General features: G+C 58.8%; 2 protein-coding genes across 2 annotated transcripts in view; one reads left to right on the top strand and one right to left on the bottom strand.

Moving 5' to 3' along the window:
• The window catches only part of LOC138915577 (large ribosomal subunit protein uL15m-like), a 254,981-nt gene that overhangs the window by 103,739 nt on the left and 135,466 nt on the right, over nt 1-15,776 (bottom strand). The gene's annotated exons all lie outside the window — the stretch shown is intronic.
• LOC138915553 (ral guanine nucleotide dissociation stimulator-like) lies at nt 4,625-14,602 on the top strand. Its single transcript, XM_070222306.1, has 14 exons — nt 4,625-4,804; nt 5,243-5,359; nt 6,224-6,414; nt 7,867-7,979; nt 8,113-8,474; nt 9,257-9,472; nt 9,832-9,935; nt 10,413-10,479; nt 12,010-12,063; nt 12,482-12,556; nt 13,121-13,153; nt 13,519-13,640; nt 13,847-13,950; nt 14,276-14,602. Exons 1-14 carry the CDS (start codon nt 4,670-4,672, stop codon nt 14,431-14,433), a joined length of 1,851 nt encoding a protein of 616 aa, XP_070078407.1. The 5' UTR covers nt 4,625-4,669; the 3' UTR covers nt 14,434-14,602.

Here is a 15,776-nt window from a genome sequence, read left to right as displayed (position 1 = left end):
CACCTCTAAATACCTCTGGAACCTGAAGAGCACAATTTGCAAACCCATGTTCGAGCAAGGTTAGCGCATTGATCTCACACATAAATTGCAAACTCATGAAAACAGGGACTGGATCTTTGATTTGTCAGCCTTTTAGGAATAAGAGATAGTTGCTCCTAAATCCTAATGTGGAACCGTGTAGACTGGAAGTGTCAGTTGTGGGTGGGGCTGCTGGTCCTCGGGCTGTATTTTGGACATTCGTGCCCCTCTTGCATGCCAATTCTGTCTCCTTTTCTCACAGCAGGTTACACATCGGACCTCAGCCCTCACTCCCCGCGGTGAGTCCTCAGGGCTCTGATGACCGTGTGCTGCAGGCCCCTTAGGGAGAGCGACTGATCTCCTCATCCCAGGGCACCCACGGGAGAAGAAGCCAGAGGACCCGCAATCAGTGGCTCAGGCTGGATAGGAAAGATGCACGCGGTGGCCTCCATGCCCCCCCTCGGAGTCCCCGGTCTCACTCCAGACCATTTCTCCTCAGCTGCTGTGACCTCCATGCTCCTCCCACAGAACCCACTGGTGCCACCGACCCCCCCCCCCCCCAGCGCCACAGGTAGGTGACTTCTCTCTCCAGCTCCCTCTAGGAAGTCAAGCTATTTGGCCTCAAAGTTAGGACCTGGCAGTCGCAGAGAGGAGCCGCCGTGAGGGACCCTGGAGCTGCCATGGACAGCCTCTGCTCTCCTCCAGAGCAGGGCATGGCACCTCCTCGTCGGTCCAGTGTGTTGACCTGGAACAATTTACTTTCCCTCTCTGTGCCTCAGTTTCCTCACCTGCCCAGCACGAAGAATAACACTGCCTAAGGTTGTCGTGGAGGGTCCGTGAACGTGGACGTAAGAACACCTGGCGCAGGGACCACGGGGGATTTAGTGGACAAATATTGAGTGGGCGCGTGCTCTGTGCTGGGCAGAGGGCAGACGACGTTAGTGAGGTGTGTCCGTCCCTCACCAAGGTCACTGTGTATGGAGAGAGACTGGAAATGAACGTGCAATTACAATCGCAAAGAATTGTCACCGAGAACCGTGTTGTTTGCCACTTACTACGTGCCAGGCTGTGTCCTGTTGTGTCTTTCACTGTTAACTTTTCCCTTTGAATAAATATGAAAGCACATGAAGTTGCAACAAAAATAGTACAGAGTGCCTTGGACCCTTCCACCAGCTTCCGCCGGGGGTTAACATCTTGCGGGACTCTAGTACAGTGTCACGACCAGGACATGAATTGGCAGTGTTAAACCCACAGACCGCAGACTTCTGATGTTGCTAGTTTGACGTGAGCTCACTGGGGGGTGTGTGTGTGTGTGCGTGTGCGTGTATGCGCGCGCGCGCGGTTCAATGCCATTTTATGACACATGCAGATTTGCGCCACCACCACTGCAATCCACACACAGAACTGTCCCATCCCCACAAGCCCTCCCTCGTGCTGCTCTTTCGTAGTCACATCTGCCCGGCCAGCCCCTGGCCTTCACTCATCTGTTCTCCATCTTTATAATGCTGTTGTTTTGAGAAGGTCGTATCAACAGAATCAGAAAACGTGTGACCTGTGGGGCGCGGCTCTCAGCATAATGCCTCTGCCATGTGCTACCTCCTCTGAGAAAGTCTTGTGACCTTCATAATTTCCCTACCAGGATGATTCTCCCCATTTTACGGTTGAAGAAATGGAGGTTCAGTCATGTTGAGTGACATGCCCAGGGTCACATGGCTGGGGAAGGAAAACAGGGGATCTGACCCCAAACATGACTCACGGATGAGGCCACAACCACGGTACCCGAGCTCTGCACTGCGGCGTCTTTCTGGGAGTAGCGGGTGGGGTTGGGGAGGGGTAGAGACGTTGAGAAGTGACTTCCTTGAAGGACTGACATTTGCTTCCCATTAAGAAAAAGGTCTCTTCCACGTTGGATGGGACTGAATGCAGTTGTTTCCTTTCTTATCCCCCAATCGGTGAAATTGCTCCAATCCTGTTACTTTGAACTTGTAAACTAGCATCAATCAGGACCACTCCAGAGCCTCACCAGGGTCCAAGATCTCAGACCCTGGACACCTACCTGGCCCATATGCTGACTTGAGGGCCCCAGAACCTGCATCTTGACCCCCCGCTGCATTTTTAAGTGCCTTTTGATTGTGGCAAAGTATGCATAACCTAGACTTGGCCATTTGAACCATTTTTCCGTGGACAATTCAGTGGCATCAAATGCATTCACAATACTGCGCAACCATCACCGTGTTCATTTCCAAGACTTCTTTTCATCATCTCAAACAGAAACTCTGTCCCCATTAAACACTGCCTCCCCATGACCCTCAGCTCCAGCCCCTGTGAACTTCTATTCTTCCTTCCATCTCGATGAATTTGCCTGTGCTCGGCACGTCATGTAAGGGGAACCGTATCATAGGTGTCTTTCTGGGTTGCGTTTATTTCACTGAGCGTAAGGTTTGCAAGGTTCATCCACGTTGTACCATGTGTCAGAAGTTCATTTGTTTTTAGGGCTGAATCTTCTTCCTGGGAACTATTGCACAGAAACACCCAAATTACTTCTACCAATTTCCCCCGGCCCTGAAAATTAACACGGAGAACCTTTCAACACATTTCTTCTCCAGACTGGGGGGGCTCTGAGGAAAGGCCATTGTTACTGGAATAAGCAAGGGCAGGCTGGGAGTGGGGTCTCAGGGAAAGACGCCCTCAGGAGGTACCAGGGAATCCCCAAATGGATGGGAGGGTCTCAGCAGTAACTGAATTCAGGATGTGGTGGAGTCTCAGACCGGGTGCTAGTTCTCTGGCCGTGGGGTGAGGGGCTGGTGCTGCATGACAGGGAGAGAGGACGGCTCACCGTGTTCCTGGGACACCAGCCCCACGGGAGAGAGGGAAGGCTAGTGCGCCTTCCCGACGGACTGGTGGTGGGAAAAACTCAGCCTGGAGGAGACAGCCGTGTGCCCGGGGTAACCAGAAGGAATTACGTCTCCTTCAGCCAAAGCAGACAGCCCCTCGTCCTGGGCTCACTTTATCCAAATGGGAGCAAGAAGGAGGAAACAATTGAAGACGCTTCCAGATGTGAGATGTGTGGTGGCAGAGACTGTGCCTGGGAGATTCTGAAAGGCCTCACTGAAGTGACCTAGGCTGTGACCAGAAGGACAAGACTGAGCCACGCCTGCGTAGGTCCGGGAACAGGGAGTCGGGGGAAAGGCGCTGTTGGTGCTGAGACTCTGGGGCAGAAGTGAGCGTGAGCAGAGGAGGTCAGAAAGCTGCCCAGGCGGCTGGAGGGAGCCTGAGAAGCAACAGGAGCTGCGGCAGGGGCGGCGGTTAATGGGGCCAGACCGGGGAACCCGGTAGTCTGCGTTCATTTGGGTTTCTCTCTCACAACACTGCTCCCAAAAGTTGCACCTCTGAAGTACGAATATTGAACTTCTCCCGGTTTCCGTGGTCTAGGCATTGGGCACGGCTTAGCTGGGAGCCTCTGCCTCCAGGTCTCCGTGAAGCAGGACCTTCAGTCTCAACTGAGGCTAGACTAGGGGAGGATTTGCTCCCAAGTCACTCACACGGGTGGTGTCAGGAGTCATTGGGACTGAGAGTCTGAGTCTCCATGTGACTGTTGGCTGGGCGCTCCCTCAGATCTCGCCTCCCTTGGCCTCTACATAGGGCAACTGAAATCATCGCCACTTGCTATCTCATTTCCAGAAATGTGACAGAGAGAGAGCGCAAGAGATGGAAACAGAGGGGGAGATAAAGGGAGGGAACTCAGGAAAGCAAGCAAGAGGGAAGTGACAGAGTTTTTGTAATTAAAACTTGGATGTGACATTCCATCAGCTGGGCTGTATTCTATTGCTCAGAAACCAGTTACTCAGGATGTAGTGGTTCCACAAGGATGTGCACAGCAGGAGGGAGGGAGCGCTGGGAGCCTTGGTGGAGGCTGCCCACCACATAGGCCACAATGAGGCGCTTGGGTCTGGTTCTAAGGCCAACAGGAGACTGGGAAAGGTTGAATGCTAGTGAATGACAATATCTGAATTTCCTCGAACTTCCAACCCTTGAAGGTGCAGACCTGACAAGGAGCCCCCAAGGGGCAGGGACTTTTCCCAAATCACACGGCTGGAATCCAGGCCTGTTTGGAGAGGTATTCCCGACTGCATCCACCCCTTCTTGTAATTCTTCCACCTCTAAGTTCGGGGACCAGACCCAGGCGGCACCACCTCCCAGATATGGGAGGCGTTATCACATGTCCACCCGAAGACGTCCCTGGGAATGTGTTTCTAGCGCCATCCCATCGTGCAGGTTGGGAGACTGGGGAGGCCCTGAGAGGCACAGTGGCTTTTCCAGGACACAGAACTGCTAGGAAAAAGGAGATCCGAACTGGGCGCTCTCTCTTCAAAGCTGGGGCGCTGGTTCCGATCCCAAGGAGCTGTGGGGAGGGCTGTGATGGAACTTTCTGTACAGCTCGGGAGATGACACGGGCAAGGAGGGTGAGCGGTCAACAGCCCCGAGGGGGCTTTGGGTGGGTCTGATGGAGGGAAGGGCCCCCCATCCTGGAACCTTGGAGACATGACCTCACTTCCTTGGCGACCGACCCCAACAGAGCTTAGAACTCTGGTCACCAGGCAGCCATTTTGTACACATAGCCCATTTGACCAGAGACACTCGACACAGGAGGATGTGTTCGTGTATCCCCTCTTTGCGAGGCTCTGGCGCACAGAGAGCCAACAATGACAGTCTTCTCCAGCGCTGTCGACATTGGCTGAGACCGCACCTCCAAGACCTCAGGCCATTCGGAAGAAGGAACCCTCAGGTAACACAAGGCAGCCCAGGGCGGGCCACTCCGGGTCAGGCCACAAGTGTGATCCCACCCTCCCATGCGGGCAGCCCCACACCCCTTGACCCTTATTGTGTGTGTGTGTTGGCGGGCATGGAGTGACGGAAGGCAGGGATGAGCGTGGAGCTACCCTGGACGGGAGCAGACGGTTAGGGCTTGGAAGCCTGGCGGTATGTCGTGTTCATATCCCGGGTGGTGGCTGGCAGGATGGAAGGTGAGTGCTGGGAGCCAAGCCGCCCTACCCGTAGGTGAATCCCAAGCCCGTGAGGTGTCATCTCATTCGCTCCCTGTCTGGAGGTCTATGCGGATGCCCCTCTGTCTGTGCTCGGTGTGCGGGAGAGTTTTCCCCCTGTGGGCAAGTGCAGGCAGGCCCCTGCTACCTGCCGCCGCGGCCACCGGACGCTGTCTTTGCAGAGCTCCACCCAGGAGATGGTCCAGGAGCTGGCGCATGGGTCCTACGGCTCCATCTCCCTGGACAGGGGGCAAGTGCAGCAGACCACCGACCTTGCCCGGGGCTGGACTGAGGGGAGAGTGAGTGACACCCGGGGCCCTGAGATCACCGGGGTGTGTCCACAATCCAGAGTCAAATCTGGAGCCCTCCCCTGGACCCGCCCAGGGCTTTCCCACTGGAGTGTCCCAAGGGCCCAGTCCCAAAGGAATCTGGACTTCCACGCCTCCTCACCAGCTACCTAGGAGGGTGGGAAGTCGCTCTTTCCTAACCCTAGGCGGAGTAGACAAAACACTGATGTTTGCGCTTCACACTCGGCCAGGGGCATCTTTGAAATCTGCCATTTTCTGAATCTGAAACCTCTGTAACGAGGGTCTCAAACCTCCCTTTCGTGTAAAAGAAAGAAAAACCAGCGTCCTTTCTTGTAGTCAGCCAGATCCTCACAGCGTCTGTCTGCCCGTGCACTGTCTCCCGACTGGGGAGGGCTGAGGTTCCCACCAGACATTTCCCTTCATGTCAGGAGCACATGAAGCCTCAGGTGGGGGAGCGGGGGAGTCCTGCAGCCCTGGCTTAGGGCGGTTCTCAGTTCCGACCCACAGGACCCTGAGCAGCCACTTGGCAGCCCGAAGCTTCCGTCCTCTCATCTCTAGAATGGGGATGTTTGTGTTGGATTCGCTGGTCAGTGCTCTTAATGCACGCTTTGGTGCGGGGCGGTCTGTCCTTGCCAAGCCAGCCAAGTGTCCTGAGGAACTCATCGTATAATCCTCCCCCCGCCCAAACTCAAATTGGACTTTTCAAGCCTGGAAACCGGTTGGCTGTGGGCAATCCTGTCCCTCCTCTGCACACATCCCTGAGGGGCTCACAGTTCCTGGGGGACCTCCAGACCTTGACTTCCTGGAGGTTCACGCTGGTGCTGGTGACTCTGTGTCCTTCCTCATCTCACCCAGCGCGGAGAGTCACTCGGGCAGCGGAATGAGGCCTGCAGGATGCGGGCCCTCCAGGCAGGCCTGCTGGAGAGGCTGCCGCCGTCCATAGGACCAGCCTTGGCGCCTCGAAACATGGCCAACGTCACCACCATCGTGTTTGACTGCGCGGCTGTCCTCACCTCCCACGGGGTCCTGGACCACCTACTTGCTACGTGAGTGCCCAGCCCCTCCTCAGCACAGTGGTGACTCTGCCCACTGCCAGCTGTGTGTCTTGGAAACGGCCCTCCATCTCTCTGAGCTTCGATTGCTCCTCTGCAAAGTGGAGTGGGAGAGGATAAACTTCATCGGGTTCTGGTGGGCACGAATGGGATGAGCCACGGCAGGTGCTTCCCTGGGGCCTGGCTCTACAGAAGGGGCTGAGAGACGTGCCGTGGTTGTTCCTGGTTATTCTTTCCCTCTCCCCGATGAAGAGCAGTCTGCTCCCCCATCGCTGGGATGGGGCCTTTCTGAGTTTGCAAAGGCACACGGAAAGCACTCTGGCAGGGAGTGTGGGATTCCATGCAGCTGGTCGTGGGGCGGGTCCTTGGAGTAGCCAAGGAGGGGTCTCCGGGGCCGCAGAGGGGCCCCAGGCCCACTCAGCTACCGGGGATGCTTCTGGTTGGAGTTCATTCGAGAACACTGTATATTAAGCACCTGTGACATGCGGGAGCTTTAGAGACACTTGGCACAACGCAGTGAATGAAGCAGACACAGCCCCTGGACCCCCGCAGCAGCCTGAGACTCAGATAGTCACACACCATATCATCCACAGATCCTGTCCCCCGCCTGTCCCAGGGGATGCCCTCCTATGCTCCTTTACGACTGGAGGCCTCTTCCCACGTTCTCATGCATGATGGACCCCAGCGCCAACTAAAGACCTGAGTGTTCTTTGAGTGCCAGACGAGGGCCTCCTGTCTCCACAGAACAGGGCTGGGGGAGAACAAGAGGACAGAGGACTGTGGCTGGGGCGGGCCCGGCACAACTCTGATCTCACTCATCTTTTGATTCCTCTGGGAGGGCTGAGGTCTGATGGCTTCTACTGCAAGGGGATAGGAGTGAAAGAGAGCTGTGGGTGGGGTCCCAGAGCCCCTGGGAACCAGAGGGGAGGCTGGCTTGAGCTGTTCCCTGGCGACCCATCCCCACCACAGTCCCGTCTCCCTCCGCTTCCCCTTCTCCATATCCACCCCTTCTGACCACCACCAGCAGGCCCAGAAGAGAAGGGGTGTTAGCGAGCCGCTCACACATCGGCCTCAGTCCTCAGTCCACTTGCACAAGGGCGTGGAGGGCTGGGCTGGACTGTGTCCAGCCTCTTTGCGAGAAGAGTGGCAGTGGGAAGAAGAGACTCACACAAACCCCGTGTTCCACCTGCTGGATGAGCAGGCCTGCCACTGCCAGGATGGCCACACAGGAGTCAGCGCCGGGGTGGGACTCCCCCCTGGTGGAAAGGGGCAGGCACAGGGCCCAGACCCAAAGCAGGGTGCCTTGGGAGGACAGTGTGGAAGCGACGGCCAGGCCTCTGGCTCTGTGGCCCAACTGCTTCCGCCCAGTACCGCGTCTTCTATGGTGGGAACCTGGCTGGACCCAATGCAGGATTTCTGGGAGCCCACGCCCTTTCCCTCTTTCAGGATGCGGCTGGCCTCTCTGCGTGTCATCTGGCCTGGGTCGCACCTGGGAGGCCCTGCCTACCTTCCCCAGGTCCAGCTGCAACATCTGGGGCCCAGGAGGGCAGAGCTGGAAGGTGAGGGCACAGCAGTCTGGGAAGACTGTCTGCGGTGGGGTTCACGGGCTGGGGTTCCCTTCAAGACAGCGGAGTCTCTCCTGTCTTGTAAAGTCGGGTACGTAGGTGAAACTTTCTCTTTCTCCCGCTGCAGCGCCAGTTCCAGAGCTCCTGCCGGCTCTAGAGCCAGAGCAAGGGCCAGCTCCGGGGCCAGAGGCAGCTCCAGCTGTAGTTCCACCGTCCGCGCCGGAGCTGGAGGCGGCCTCACCACCAGCAGCCTCACCTCCAGCAGCCTCACCTCCATCGGCCTCTCCAGGGCCGGAGCGAGCGCCATCAGCTTCAGCCCCAGTGCCAGCTTCTGAGCTGGAGCAAGATGCGCCATTGACTTTTGGACGATCTCTGCCTCCAGCTGCCGAAGTCACCGCAGAAGCGAGCGCCGAGCTGAGAGAGGAGAGGCCTAAGCTGCTGGACTTCCCTCCGAAGCTGGTGGCCGAGCAGCTGACCCGGATGGATGCGGTGAGCAGCGGGGCTCTTGGGCTAGGTGGGGCCCGCCTTGGTGGGCCATCAGCTGCCCCAGACCTCCTGTTCCCTCAGCCGCAATCCAACGATGTGGGTGCAAGTCACAGCTCCCCCACTCACCCACCGGGTGACCTGGGCCACCTTCTGGCCCCCAAGTCCTTGCTGTCCCCACATGGACAGTAGAGAGCACACCAAGGGCGGGCACCTGCTGGGCAGAGTGGCTGTGCGGATGGATGAGGTCGAACAGAGAGGAAGCGGGGCAGAGAATAGCCCTCTGGTGGGGGAGGGAAGCTCACTGGAGTGCTGCCAAGTCCTGGGTCACTCACCCATCGGCCCAGGAGGCCTCAACAGCCTCCGTACTTATTAGACACCTAGTGCGTCCTTACCTACATGGAAGACAGGCAAACAAAGCCCATGGTTGTTGCTGCCTCGGGGGAACGTGCAGCTGAAAGGGGAGTGGGACCAGGGGGTGATGAGAACGGGTGGAAGATGCCCCTTGAGATGGGCAGGTGTGAGCCGTGTTCTGGTGCTTGGGGGAAGCAAGACTGGGCTGCGAGCCAATGGGACTTCTCTTCCCCGCCCCTATTGGGTCCTCGGTCATCCTGCGCTGGGCGGCCTCAGCGGACACAGACAAAACCCAGAGACTCCCAGAAGCTTCAGGCCACCTCCTCAGGTTCCTGAGCTGCAGCTGACCAGTGCCTCCTGCCTGGGGCTGCGGGGGCCTGCAGACTCTGAGCTCGGGTGTGGCAGGGTCAGGTGACAGTCCCCATCCTCCCCAGGAGCTGTTCAAGAAGGTGGAGCCCCGCCACTGCCTGGGTTTTGTGTGGTGCCAGCGGCCCAATGGGAGCAAGGAGTACCTGGCTCCCACGGTTCGGGCCACTATCAACCAGTTTCTTCACGTGTCCGGCTGCGTCATCACGACGTGCCTTGGGGACCTCAGCATGACGGCCCAGGACAGGGCCAGAGTCGTCGAGCTGTGGATTCAGGTGGCCAAGGTCAGTAGCGGCAGGGCCCAGGGAGCCCCTCCCTGGAGTCAGGGGGACTGCCCCTTCTCCTCTCGCAGCTTTCAGCCTTGAAGTCGGTGGTCTGGGCCTCGGCAAAGTCCTAGGCCCCTTGCTGCCAAGGGCCTGCTGACCTTGAGTGCTGGTCCCAGTGGTGGGAAGCTCCCTTCCCGCCCTGGGTTGAGCTAAAATCTTCCTGCCCGCGAGCGTTACTCATCAGCTCCCAGGTGTGCCCTCCCTCGCTTCCCTGGGCATCTGCCTCATCCAGGACAGCAGAAGCCCACGAGGGGACACAAGCCAGAGGAAGCAGGGCTCCAGCCCGCCGTCGCAGCTCATTCCCTTCCCTTCCTCAGGAGTGCCGAGTCCTTGGAAATTATGCGTCCCTGCGTGCCATCGTGTCTGCTCTGCAGAGCCCCTCCATCAGCCGTCTGCAAAAGACATGGGGACGAGTTGCCAGGTGGGTAGGCCGTGCTCCATCCAAGCACCACCAGGGCGGACCAGACATCCCCCGTGCGACTGCCATGGACCCCTCATTCAGCTAGGACCATCTGGGAGGCAGCGGACCCTAGGGATGGGGACTGGCCTCCTTGCTCGGGTCTCTGAGACTCTCTGAGACCCTAGGCAGTGGCTCCCCCCTTGTCACATCCTGGATTGAGCCACACTGGAGATTTCCAAGGGTGTACTTCGCAGCAACGGAGCCCTCATCGGCAACCAACGCTGTTAGAAACAATGTGCTCAGTCGGAGTGGGAATGGAGGCCCCAGGTGACCGCAGGAGAGCCTCCACCCGAGTCCCACGGTGACCTCAGAGCTCCGAAGAACCCGGGGAAAACCCTCGTCCAGGCCCCAGGCCCTTTGAACCTTCCGGGTTCTCAGCCAAAGGCATTTCGCCTTCAACCGCCCCGGGTTTTCTTTCCTCCTTTCCTCTCCCCTCAGGAAGAGCTCTCGAAAGTTGAAGAGGTTCATCAAAGACCAGTGGGTGAGCAGGAGGCAGCTGGTGAAGGTAAGACGGAGGCTGCACATCTGGAAGGAGGGGGAGCGAGAGGGGAGGGGACCCGGCAGGATGAGCTTTGGTTCTCCTGTCACGTGAAGTTGGTCAGGAAAAGATGGACAGGAAGAGGGATGTGCTAGCTCCATGGGCAGGTGGGGGCAGTTTGGGACAGGAGGCCAGGGGCATGGGATAGAATGGTGCGGGCTGGACTGTTCCAGGAGGCTGAGGACCTGGCAGAAGGTGCCGGTGTCTGGCTTCCATGCTGCTCCATCAGCTGCCCTGCATCTTCCTCCTGGCCACTGGCTGGAGCGAGTGGGCGGGCTTCCTTTCTTCCGAAGTCAGCCCAGTCTGTGCTCAGGAAGCCAGGGCCCCACTGCTCCTTCTGTCTTCACTGTGCCTCTCAAGAAGGGCACCCTGCCTGCCTGAGGGATGGGCACTGCCGGATCCCACGGGCCAGGGGCACTCAGGGGCTTCCCAGCCTTGGGACGGACACTGGACCTGGGACAGATCTGTGTCCCCTCGGTGACTCCCCACTCTGGCCCCTAAAGTGGGCGCTGCAGACAGTCCCAGTGGGATGCTCACCCAGGTCCTTGTTGGCGATGACATGTGCCCCGGAGGGCAAGGGCAAGTGCCCAGGGAACTGATGGCTTCTTCAGGGATCCTTCCCGCCCAGACGTCAGAAGTTTCCTCGTAAAACAGAAAGGAAATGCCACCCCGCAGTGCCCTGGTCGCCCCCTCCCCTGCTAGTCAGACGTGGCATTCGGGGTCCCCATCCTGAGCGGATGAAGAAAGAATTCTGTGCAGGGGAACTCCCTGAGGGGATCCTAGGGAGCTGAGGGCTTTAGCAAGGCCTTGGCCTCGGCCTGGGATCAGAGACTCCTGGGCGTTGGGGCTGGCAGAAGCCACTTGACCAGGCCTCCTGAGACACCTCATCTCCCTCCATCCGTGGCTCGGCCCAGCTGGGGGCCCGAACACAGCCTGAGAGTCCCGAGGACAGCACTGTGGTCAGCGGCTGGGCAGAGGGTGGTGTGAAGGCAGAGGAGACAGGGCCTGTGGCTGGGAGGGGGAGCAGCCTCTCCTCTGGGGCCCCCTGAGCAAGTCCCTGCCCCTGTGTGGGCCTTGGTCTCCTCATCTGGGAGCCAGAGGGAGATGAGCCGTGGTGCAGGCCTCACAGTGGGTGCCGAGGCTCAAGGGTGGGGAGGAATGTGGGGAGCTTGGACCTGGCTCCAAAGGCAGGCTTGAGCGGAGAGCAGTGATGACGGTCAGATGACGCTTGGGCCTCAGGAGACTGTGGGAGGCAGACAGAGTTCGTCAAACCTTCCAGACGAGGTAACAGGTTCAGGGAGGCCTGGGCGGGCCCAAGGTCACACAGGAGTGAGTGTTGGAGCTGGGATGGCTCTGGAATCAGAGCACCCTGGAGGCGGGAGCCGCAGGGGCACCAGGTGACTGGGGCCACATGTCCAGGGTCCCCGATCTGGGAGGGGTCTGGGAGGACACTTGGAGGGGAGCGTCGGCTCACTGGCCCTGTCAACACCCTGGCAGGAGGCGACCTCTATGTTGACCAGCCTGGAGACGGGCCCCACAGGTGCCCAGAAGGTAAGGGTGCCTGTGGAGGAGGGGCCCAGGAGTCGCAGGAGAGGGGACTCCCCTTCCTAGCCGGAGGTCTCTACCAGCAGAGAGGGAGCCTTTCTCCTCCAGCCCTGCTCCTGGTGCCACAGACCTGAAATGCCTGCATTGGAAGTGACCAGGAGGAGGCCTGGAACGGATGGGCGCACAACGGATTTGGGACAGGGAGGGGCGGGGACCACGTACCCTGGGTTTTGCCAGAGCCGGCTGCTGGGAGGTGCCTGGAGGAGTTTGGGGTTCCTGGAGGAGAGAAGAGGAGGAAATTGGGGGGAGGCCGCCTAGGTGGGTAGCTTGGGCTGGGCAGGAGGCTGGGGTGAGGAGTGGAGGAGAGGTCTTTGACGGCTCCTGAGAGCGGGATCTCATCACCGTCTCCACCCCGCTGGCACAGGGGCTCATCCCCTTCCTTGGCACATTCCTCAATTACCTACTGCTGCTGGACACCAACATGGAGGATTACCTGGAGGTGAGTGAGCCTGGAGGTGGGGCTGGGGATCAGGATTCGGAGATTTGGGAGGAGAGACTTGCACTGAGGCCTGAGCTCACAACCCTTGGCAGAGTCCTCTCGTGAGGGCCTCACAGCCACCCCGGGAGCTGGGTGTCATGGCCATCTTAGTGATGAGTGAATATAGGATCCAGGTGAGCCGCCAGTCCAGGCTGCCTGACTGCGGAGCTGCTGGAGGGTGTGTCTGAGCTGGACTCAGCCTCTCCCTCAGGCCCCGCCCCTGCAGGGAGTGAAGCCAGGCCCCTCCAAGGCAGGAAGCACACGAGTGGCTGAGCATCCCTTCCTGCCTGAGGCCTCAGTCTGTCTGTCTGTCAGAGAGGGCTGTCTTAGAATGTCCCTGAGCCATAGCCCCGTGGCCTCCTTGCTCTGGAGCTCAGAGTCTTGCCCGGGACCCATTCCCGTTTCTGGTAGCGCCTGCTCCCTGGTCGACCCTGCTGGTAGAGCAACCTGAGAAAGGGTGGAGACGGGGGCTAGCTATGGGCTAAGGGGGCTGTTGCTCATGGGCTTTGGCTCTCTGCCTTCCAGGGAAATGAGATCAATTTTGAGAAAAGGAGTGAGGTGAGCAGCTGTGGCCTCCCCGTGCGGAGGGTGGGGCTGTGGCAATCAGAGACTCCTCCGGGGAAGACCTTCTCTGGCCCGATGCCTTGGGCCTTGCTTTTCTTGGGAGAGTTCGGCACCCAGAGCTGGGAAAGCCGTCCCATTGGTGCGTGGGGGAAGGGGCTGGCACCAAGGACACCTTCCTGCAGGAGGAGCTATTTCAAGCCAACTGTGAGAACGAGCAAGTCCTGCACGGAATTGGAGGGAAGGAGGGTTCCCATGTGGGCCAAGACCCCAGACCAGCTCCTTGACCCTCTTCTCACCTGTCTGAGTCCCCAGCACGGTCCCCCACCCAGGCCCCGTCTGCATCATGTCCTTTCTCCCAGGAATTCAAAGTCACTGAGCAGATCTTCCTGCTCCAGGAGGCAGTCCATCTTTACCACATTGAGGCTGAGGAGCGATTTGGGGCCTGGTTCGAGGCCATGGAGCCCCTCAGCGAGGATGAGAGGTGAGGCGGGGCAGGAGTTGGTGAGGGCAAGGCGGACTCTCTCTGATGGCCAGCTCCAGGGAGCCCGTGCCCGTGGCTTCCGGGTCAGTCCCGGGGCTTGTCGCATGGTCACCCGTGGGGCCCTGGGACTCCAACTGCTGGCCGTCTCTGGGAGGGTCACCTGAGGTGTGGCTCCCGGTAGCTGAAAAGTCCCCTCTGTCCTTTAGCTACAGCCTGTCCTGCCACCTGGAGCCCCCACAGGAGAGGGCCGGCAAGATGCGCCGGTTTTTCCTGCCCAAGAAGAACCGCGCGTCTCTCAGCTCAGGGCTCGGTGAGTGTCCAGACAGGCAGGGACTGAAGCCAGGGGCTCCGGAAAGCTTCGGGCTAAGCATGGGCCTAGGGAGATGGACAGCCGGCACGGGGATCCCAGCTCCACTGCTGACCAGGCCTGTGAGGGACAATTCCCTTGACCTTTGTGGGACTCAGCTTCCTCTTCTGTGAAATGGGTGAAGCGAAATGCCAGCTCCCATGTCAGGGACAATGGGGTAGTGTTGACTGAACACTCAGGACAAGGTTTGGAGCAGAATGCAGTGGGGCTGAGGTGTTGGGCTGGGATACTGGTGTGACCCCCCCAATCATCAGTGTCTTCTCTTCAGTCACCAGACCCCTGACGCAGAACCCAGCAACAGTGGCAGATCCCGGTCCTTCCAACAGCTCGAGTGCAGCCTGCTCTTCAGCGGCGGGGACGCGGCTGGGAAACACGCGGGGCCCCAGGCCGGCTCCTCCCATGCTGATGGGGAGAAGAACATTCTAAGCCTTTTCCTGGGAGCCCTGGAGCCCAAGAGGGAGGGGACGACCCCACCCCACAGGCCTGGCAGCTCCACCCCAGCGCCTGTTTACCACTTGGGAAGGGGCCATATTTCTTTCGTGTTAATAGTTAGTACTAGTTTTGAATTTGATGTTAAAATCCTGTTTCTGTTCCAGCCTGCGAGTCACGGTCTGGTTCTTTCCCCTCCTGTGCTCGTGTCAAGGAGACACAGACTCTCGCGTTCCTCCTGGAATGAAGAAATCTTGCAGGGTCTCGGCTTATTGTATGTGAGAGAAGGGAGAAGGGCCAGGCCCCTCCCTGGATACTGAGGGACACCTCCGTGCCCCCCCTTACTCAGAGGACGGCTTCATTTCAGTGTGGTTCACGTGGGCCAGGAGCAGAGACAGCACCCAGAGCTCCTGGCATTTAGAGGGTGGAGGTACTTTCACAGGCAGAGCAACAACCACTGGAATGCGGGTGTCTTTAAAATGGCACGGGCCAGCACCACGACCTGCCCCAGGACAGTGGCTGCTTTTCCACCCCTTTGGAGGAGAGGCCACGTTTTCGGCTTCTCTTGTGGAGGTTCCTCTTCACCAGATGTTAGGAACTTGTCGTTTTCTAATGAGGCTCTGGACAGCAGCAGCTCTAAGTGCAGAGAACGATGTAAAAGCTCAAAACGTGCATGTGGAGGGTCAAGGCCGGAGAAGGTCATGTGCAGATGGACTAAGGGCAGGCAGGACCCTCCCTCCCCCGGCCCCTCTGGGGGCTCCATGTTCACCCTTCACCTGGATTGGAATCCTCTGGGATCCTGGTCCACGGCTCTGAATTCCTTTCCCTGCAAGTTTGGTATCCAGGGGGACAGATCTGTGATGCAGCTTTGAAGGCTACATCTGGGCATCCTTCCCGACGCATCACTGCTCCTTGTCCACCAGGATTTCCTGCCTCCGTGCACTTCCTTCTGCAATTCTTGGAAGGGCAGAAATTCCCTCGAATGCCTCGGCCTCTCTGTCCCGTACCTCGTGGCCACTCCTCCCTGGCAGGGTCTGACGGATCACGGGTGGAGTCTGCTTTGCAAACATTAGATACCCTAATCCTGGCCAAAGAATGACCTATACTCTCCCTCGCTGCCCAGGGTGACATCTGGGCCCCTGTGGTTCTGAGGTGTGTGGTCTCAGGCAATCACCTGTTCACACACTCAGGCATGTTGTTTCTGACTCATCCTAACGGGGCAGGAGGACCTGAGCCTATAAACCATGCAGCCCCTCGGAGGGCTGTGTTCTCTTGCCCAGCCTTATGCTCCGTTTATGGTGTGGGTGTGAACCTTTCCCGTTGGAAGCTTTCAGAGATGA

This window comes from Equus caballus, chromosome 9 (genome assembly GCF_041296265.1).
Source record: "Equus caballus isolate H_3958 breed thoroughbred chromosome 9, TB-T2T, whole genome shotgun sequence".
NCBI classification, from domain to species: Eukaryota; Metazoa; Chordata; class Mammalia; order Perissodactyla; family Equidae; genus Equus; species Equus caballus.
This window is presented reverse-complemented; position numbering and strand designations above follow the sequence as displayed.

What these genes read in the sequence shown, in the direction of transcription:
- LOC138915553 (XM_070222306.1), top strand. Translation starts at nt 4,670, where the DNA reads ATGTGTTCGTGTATCCCCTCTTTGCGAGGCTCTGGCGCACAGAGAGCC. An exon ending in TGTGGATTCAGGTGGCCAAG is followed by an intron (nt 9,473 to 9,831) that starts GTCAGTAGCGGC and finishes TCCCTTCCTCAG; the next exon opens with GAGTGCCGAGTCCTTGGAAA. An exon ending in ACATGGGGACGAGTTGCCAG is followed by an intron (nt 9,936 to 10,412) that starts GTGGGTAGGCCG and finishes CTCTCCCCTCAG; the next exon opens with GAAGAGCTCTCGAAAGTTGA.